We start from the raw sequence: 7,136 nt of genomic DNA, 5'->3' as shown, positions 1-7,136 counted from the left end.
CAGAACAGGAAAACAAATAGGAAGAGAACCAATAGAACTGTACCTGAAGCCTGAAGGGCGTCGCCAGACACCACGCTCTGCTGCCTGAAACCAAGACAAACCGCATCGATGACTTGACTAAAAACAGGTCAAGCAAGGATGTAGACTGCTCTTCACTACCTGGATTGGACTTATTGGTTGACTCGATAAACTGCCGTAGCCTGTGCTCAAAGACAAGTTGATGAATGCCTGCAGCATCTAATTTTTAATCCCTCGGTGCCCACAGGAGACTCGATCCTTCTTCAATTTTGTTCATGCCCATAGAGATTAATCTGTCGATTGGAGGTGAAAAAAAAATAATGTATCTGTCAGATTCTGAAAGAGGGGAAGAAAAGCAGCTGAGAAATATTTAGTTGGGAGTTGTCTGGTACCTTGTCGGGAAATTAGATTCCTTGTCGGTAGGTGTGCGTATTCTCTTTTTCCAACACTCAACTGCTCTCAACATTTCATCTAAATTTCACAACGAGTGCATTCATAATATGTAGTGTACCGGCCTCTGGTTTCCTCCTACTCGATCCCTTCACCATTATTCTCCATCTCTGTCTCAGGCAGCTGTCTCTAATCTCCCTTGTATAGTTTCATTCGATGACGCCGCCAATGGAGCACGACTACATGGGTGCTAAGGATACTGAGCTCCGGCTCGGCCTGCCTGGCTCCGATGGCCGGTTGGTCGACGAATGCGCCACCGTGGGCCTCACACTGGGCGGCATGAAAAGGGTTTTCTCCGATGTCATTCACGGGGATTCTTTCTCGGAGGTAGGGGACGGCGCCGGTGGAGCAACCAAAACGCCGCCGCCACTACCTCCTGCGGCGAAGTAAGTCATTCCCTTTTTGGTACTAGTTTTGGCTGCAAATTGTTTGGAAAATGCGTAAAAAAATAATGCTTATCGAGATTAGTTTTTAATAATTTTTGTTACTTTTGGCGTTTAGCTCACGTATTGTTAATTCTATTACGATTCTTGATTTGATTTTTCATCTCTTTGAGGATTGGTTCATGCTGTTATTTCTATGAAGACATCAATTCTAACTGTAATTTCAAGCTATATATATATATATATATATATATATATATATATATATATATAAATTAATTATCCTTAAAAAATATACCAAATGAGAGCTTAGAAAGAAGAATAGAAGTGGAATGTAGGAGTGTGCTTAAAGATGTCTAATTGAAGAAAACTTGCTTGGGTTAAAAATTTGGCAATGTTGACTACTTGATGTCTTAGATGTATCATATGTTCATGGATTTCAAAATATGGAATCATTGCCCACTTGCTCATAAATTAACTTCTGAAATTAATTTATATGATAGGACACAGATTGTTGGTTGGCCACCGATCCATAGTTACCGAAAAAATACAATCGCATCAAATACTTCAAAGAACAATGATGAAGATGACGCCGATAGGAAGCAAGGGAATGAATGCCACTATGTGAAGGTCAGCATGGATGGAGCTCCCTATTTGAGAAAAGTTAACCTTAATATGTACTCCAACTACAAGGAGCTGTCACTAGCACTGGAGGAGATGTTTACTAGCTTCACCATTGGTGAGTTCTTTTCTATCGACATTTCATTCAGCGAATGCTTGTATTTTCTATGAGATTGATGATTTTAGAAAAAAGATTGAGACTAGGACACACTAATGTTGCTTGTCATTCTTTCTTTCATTTCATCAAATGACTTCACTAGTCTTTCTTTGTTATTTTCAGGCCAGTGTGGTTCAAATGGAATGAGTGCTAGAGAGACGATTACTGAGCTTCTTCAAGGATCTGAACATGTTCTTACCTACGAGGACAAAGACGGGGATTGGATGCTCGTTGGCGATGTTCCGTGGCTGTAAGTGAAAATCTCAGAGTGGCTCTTTCTCTGATTGCTCCTGATCATTTGAATTGTTTCTATGCAACTCCACAGTTTGCACAAAATTTTTTTCTTTTCAGACTCGCTATTCTTTTCCATTGCAGTATGTTTGCTGACTCCTGTAGGAGGCTGAGGATTATGAAAGGTTCAGATACTGTTGGAATTGGTAAAAGTAGTCAGAATTTCTCTGAAGAACATTCAGATTTATTTTATTTTATTTGTATGCTAATTAATGTGTTTGTAAATGTGTTGCAGCTCCAAAGGCCATCGGGTCCAAGATCAGGAACTAAGAGCAAGATGATGAACCATGAAAGAAGAATCAAGTGTGAACTTGTTATTAACGGACTAGCGTGTTCATTGTATTTCCGATGCTACTTACTGATCCCGTAGCAGTTGTGGTAGTAGCGTGTTCAAGATTTGATCTATGCTCCGATTTGTATAGAAAGTCTAAGTTTGGTATTGTCTGCGTTTATAGAAGATTTAGTGAATCTAAATTGTCTCCCAAATTTTAGCAAATTCTATTTTAAGCTCGACGACGACGATCGTAGCTAACAACAGCTCGACCCTCTAAATTTAGCATGCGTCACTAAAATAGCCATAGCCGCGGCGGCATGAATAGGAGGGGGAGAGGAATCGGCAAGAGCAAGCAAGTTAGTCTCTACGGAGGAGGGGAGACGGCAGGAGGCATTGCGTCGAGCATCTCCTCATCATCGCCATGGCGAAGGCTCGCCACCTTGTCCTACGCCTCGCCTTCCTCCTCTTCCTCGTAGCCTCCTCCGCCGCCGGCCAGTCTCTGTTCGGCGACTTGTTCTGGCAGAAGCCGGACTTCGAGACTAACTACGGCGGCGAGTGGAAGCTGGTGACCCCCAACGCGGGAGTGTCGGCCATGCACCTCGCCATCACCCGCAACAACAAGGCCATCATGTTCGACTCCACCATCATGAATGTTCCCCCGCTCCAGCTCCCCGCCGGCCGTTGCCGCTCTGCCCCCGCCAAGAATAATCCCAACGCCCTCGACTGCAGCGTCCACGCCGTCGAATTCGATTTCGAAACCGCGAAGAGCCGCCCTCTCAGAGTACTCGATCTGTTCCGCCATTCAATTCGATCGTTCTTTTCTCTTGATTCTCTGATGCGAACGAAGTGCATCGCGTAGGTGTTGACGGACACGTGGTGTTCGTCGGGGGGCTTCGACGCCGACGGCAATCTCGTCCAATCCGGTGGATTTATGGACGGAGCTCGCGCCGTGAGATTGTACAAGTTGTGCGATACCTGCGATTGGGAAGAGCACCCCAAGAGTTTCTCCGTCGATCGATGGTACGCTACTCAGGCGACGCTACCGGACGGCGGGTTTATTACCGTAGGCGGCCGCCACCAGTTCAGCTATGAATTCATCCCCAAAGCAGGGAAAACCAACCCCAAGGCCTTCCGCCTCCAGTTCCTCGTCGACACCACTGACAACGTTGAGAACAATCTCTACCCTTTCGTCCATCTCTCCACCGACGGCAACCTCTTCATCTTCGCCAACAACCGCGCCATCCTTCTCGACTACAAGAACGACAAAGTCGTTCGCAAGTTCCCTGTTCTCGCCGGAGGCTCCCGGAACTACCCCGCCTCCGGCATGTCCGCGCTGCTCCCCATTGCTTCGCCGGCGGTGGGCCGCAATGGCCCCGTCCCCGCGGAGGTCATCGTCTGCGGCGGTAGCACCAAGGACGCCTTCTCGAAGGCAGAGAAGGGCGTGTTCCAGCCGGCGGAGGCAAGCTGCGGACGGCTGGTCATCACCGATCGCAACGCCAAGTGGAAGATGGAGAAGATGCCGATTCCGCGCATTATGGGCGACATGCTCATCCTCCCCACCGCCGACTTGCTCATCATCAACGGCGCCAAGAAGGGGTGCTCCGCGTGGTGGTTCGCCCGCGAGCCGGCGCTGGAGCCGGTGCTCTACCGCCTCAGCGCGCCGAAGAAGAGAAGGTTCCAGGTGCTGGAGGGCAGCAACACGCCGCGAATGTACCACTCCAGCAGCGCCGTGCTCCCCGACACCAGCATCCTCGTCTCCGGCAGTAACCCCAACGACGGCTACAAGTACGCCAAGGTGATGTTCCGGACTGAGGTGAGCGTGGAGAAGTTCTACCCGCCCTACTTCGACCCTCTGCTGGTGATGCACCGGCCGCGGATCGTGGAAGACTCGGTGCGCGGAATCAGCTACGGCCAGCCGTTCGACATGGAATTCTCCCTCTTCGACATGCTGGTGGTCGAGACGGACATCAGGGTGACCCTGTACGCGCCTCCCTTCACCACGCACGGCTTCTCTATGAACCAGAGGATGCTGGTGCTTAACGTCGAGAACTTCTTCGTCAATGGTATCGGAAGGTACCGCTTGGTGGTGGCTGCGCCGCCGTCGGGTGTGTTTGCTCCCCCCGGGTACTACTTGTTGTTCGTGGTGAACCGCGGCGTGCCCAGCTATGGCGTCTGGGTGCAGGTCAACTAAGCCGGCCGCCGGCGTCCAACATCAAACTAACTTGTTTCAGATGAAAGATCAATCAATCTAATTGCAGTGACTTCTACATTAAAACAAACTTGTTTCACTTGTCACTGATTTCTTTAAACGAGCATCGACAAGATCAAAGATGATGAAGTTAAATGTTTGATCTCAAATCTCATCCATTGAATAATCAAGAAGAATCTAACCAACTGAACTAGTCGACAGATGACATCTTGTCTTAATTGAACACTCGAACAACTGAGAATCTGAAATTCAAAATTAGCTCATTTAGAATTATGTTCAATTTTAACACTCACCGCGTTGATTGACCAATGCAGTTGGCAGAGCCAGACTTGCTCCGCTCTGTCGTCTCCGAGCTGCTCCGCACCTTTCTCTTTGTCTTCGTCAGCGTTTCGGCTGCCGCGACTGTGGGTGAGTGATTAGTTAACAGCAGCTGCTTTCGATTTCAAGAGCCTTGGTTAGATTCGATCGGTGATGGTGGCAGAGAAGGCGGCGAGTGAGAAGGAACCGATCATAGGGCTTGTGGAGACGGTGGCGGCGCAGGCGATGTTGGAGGCGATGATGACGGTCGTCGGCCTTGATGTGTCGGCCGGGCACATGAATCCGGTCGTGGCGATTGGGCTTGCGGCCGGAGGGCGCGTAATGGTAGTCCAGTGCGTCGTTTACGTGATCGTACAGCTGCTAGGTTCCTCCGCGTCCTGCCTCCTCTGGTGTGTAGGGGTATATAAATTAGGGGCGAATGATGGGCAACAACATGACCGCTCGTTTCAACGTAAACAAACATCTTTCACCCTTCTAATATGAAATTCTTGGTTTCATCGTGCACCGATGGACTAGTGACTATGAATCACAGAATTTGATTTATTACGATTCATATTAATAATGTTAGATATTACCCTCTTCGTATGAGCTTATTTGTAGGGTATGCGATCCCCGGGGTTATGATATTGTCATAGGACATCATCCCCAGAGTTAATTAATGAGACTAGCTGAGATTATTATTTTTTTATTTGTAAGTTATGCGTCCCCGGGGCTATGGTGCCGCGGTAGGACATTCAGATTGTCATCCAGACATCGATGGTTCGAACCCCAACTATGACGTATTTGTAGAAATTTTTCCTCTAGATGGGGGACGTAACCAAAAGATGCTGGGTTTCTGGGCTAGCGCTTCCTGAATTACCCTAGTGACCAGTGGGAAACTTCCGTAGGGTCGAGCCGGTCACCCGGATAGTCAATGAGGCTAACTGGGATTATCATTTTTTTTTTATTTGTAAGTTATGCAGGATATCCAGGTTGTCACCCAGACACTCACGATTCGAACCCAGCTACGACGTATTTGTAGAAAATTTTCCTCCAAATGGGAGGGCGTAACCAAAGGATGTTGGACTTCTGGACTAACCACCACGTGCGCTTCCCGATTTACCCTGGTGGTTGATGAGAAACTTCCATGGAGTCGGGTTGGTCACCCCAAGGATAGTCAATGAGGTTAACTGGGATCATCATTTTTTTTATTTGTAAGTTATGCAAAAAAAAAAAAAATACATTTGTAAGTTTATTACACTCTTGGTTTCGTGGGACTAGACCGGTCACCCAAGAAATAGTCAATGAGACTAACTGAGATTATCATTTTTTTTCATTATTGGTAAACTATGCATATGAATGCGAATCAAATTCGGTTAAGTGATATAACTTAAAGTTATTAGATTTGAGATTATTAGATGTGAGTTAATATATAGAACTTTTTATCCTGATCTATTATTATCTATAAACTGATAACGGATTTGCTATCTTATATGAGGAGAGGTCCCAAGGATTTAAAGAATCATCTTGACAAAACCTTTATTTCCCATTAATGAGAGTTTGCGGCATTGCCAACACTAACACCCATGGAAGGTTTCTCCTATTACTTCCGCTTCATCTTCTTCCATAAGGATCGCTGATGATACTAAAAGACAAGGACCATGACTCTTCAATCATGTTCCTTATGGTTGGTTTATGCTTTTACGTTTGATGTGGTGATAAAGGGGGCCCACTAAGTGCGGGTTAAAGGATGGATAGAGCAGCCGATGTGGAGGGCAAAGTTAAGGTGGTCATCGACAAAGGGTCACTCCAAGCGAAGCACCCGTTTAGCCAAGACCATCAGACGGTCGTCACAGAGCAGAGGAGCATGCGTATGACCGGAGCGTTTATCCGATCGGGCGGAAACTAACTACCGAGACCTGTCGCCTATAGAGGCCGAGCGGAGGTCGACTATATTAGCCAGTTGGGCCAGATTATGTCCGATCGGCAACGGACCTGTCCGAGCTGACTACTCGTCTAGCTTGGAACAATATGATAAGATCGCTAGACGCTCAGTACGGAGCGACAGAACGCCAAGGAGACCAGAGCGCTTGCCCGAGCGGAAGGAGACAAGCTACTTTACCCAATCACCACAAGGAAGAACAGCCGAGGTCGATCGAGTGGAAGAGTATCAGCCCAACGGCTTCCTCGCTTGGCCGATCAGAGGGATCATTGACGTGTCTCGGGATATCCTTTTGGGAGCGCTGACACAAGACATTGTCAACAGACGGATCGTACGATGATAAATTGGAGGGCGTGCCCATGACCAATTGGAGAACGTGTCCATGACCACGTGTCTAGAACCAATTTGAGAACGTGTCTGTGACCAATGGGAGAACATGCTCATGTCTCAAAAAGCGCGCACATCACCCACTAGGGCATTATATAAAGGGGGTT

The 7,136-nt window shown here is 47.4% G+C and overlaps 2 protein-coding genes across 3 annotated transcripts; both read left to right on the top strand.

The window, feature by feature from the left end:
* Positions 1-35: 35 nt before the first annotated feature.
* On the top strand, positions 36-2,397 carry LOC122037792 (auxin-responsive protein IAA21-like). Of its 2 annotated transcripts, XM_042597244.1 has the most exons (6): positions 36-437; positions 588-854; positions 1,355-1,590; positions 1,753-1,879; positions 2,005-2,072; positions 2,156-2,373. In XM_042597244.1, the coding sequence occupies exons 2-6, from the start codon at positions 625-627 to the stop codon at positions 2,188-2,190; spliced, it is 696 nt and encodes a 231-aa protein (XP_042453178.1). In that variant the 5' UTR covers positions 36-437; positions 588-624; the 3' UTR covers positions 2,191-2,373. The 2 variants fall into 2 exon arrangements, with proteins under 2 accessions (XP_042453178.1, XP_042453183.1); XM_042597249.1 differs by having other exon boundaries at positions 36-854; positions 2,005-2,066; positions 2,156-2,397.
* Positions 2,398-2,544: 147 nt separating this feature from the next.
* On the top strand, positions 2,545-4,430 carry LOC122037808 (aldehyde oxidase GLOX1-like). The gene is made up of 2 exons (XM_042597260.1): positions 2,545-2,975; positions 3,054-4,430. Exons 1-2 carry the CDS (start codon positions 2,616-2,618, stop codon positions 4,383-4,385), a joined length of 1,692 nt encoding a protein of 563 aa, XP_042453194.1. The 5' UTR covers positions 2,545-2,615; the 3' UTR covers positions 4,386-4,430.
* Positions 4,431-7,136: the final 2,706 nt, after the last annotated feature.

Source organism: Zingiber officinale, chromosome 1A, assembly GCF_018446385.1.
Source record: "Zingiber officinale cultivar Zhangliang chromosome 1A, Zo_v1.1, whole genome shotgun sequence".
Lineage (NCBI taxonomy): Eukaryota > Viridiplantae > Streptophyta > Magnoliopsida > Zingiberales > Zingiberaceae > Zingiber > Zingiber officinale.
This window is presented reverse-complemented; position numbering and strand designations above follow the sequence as displayed.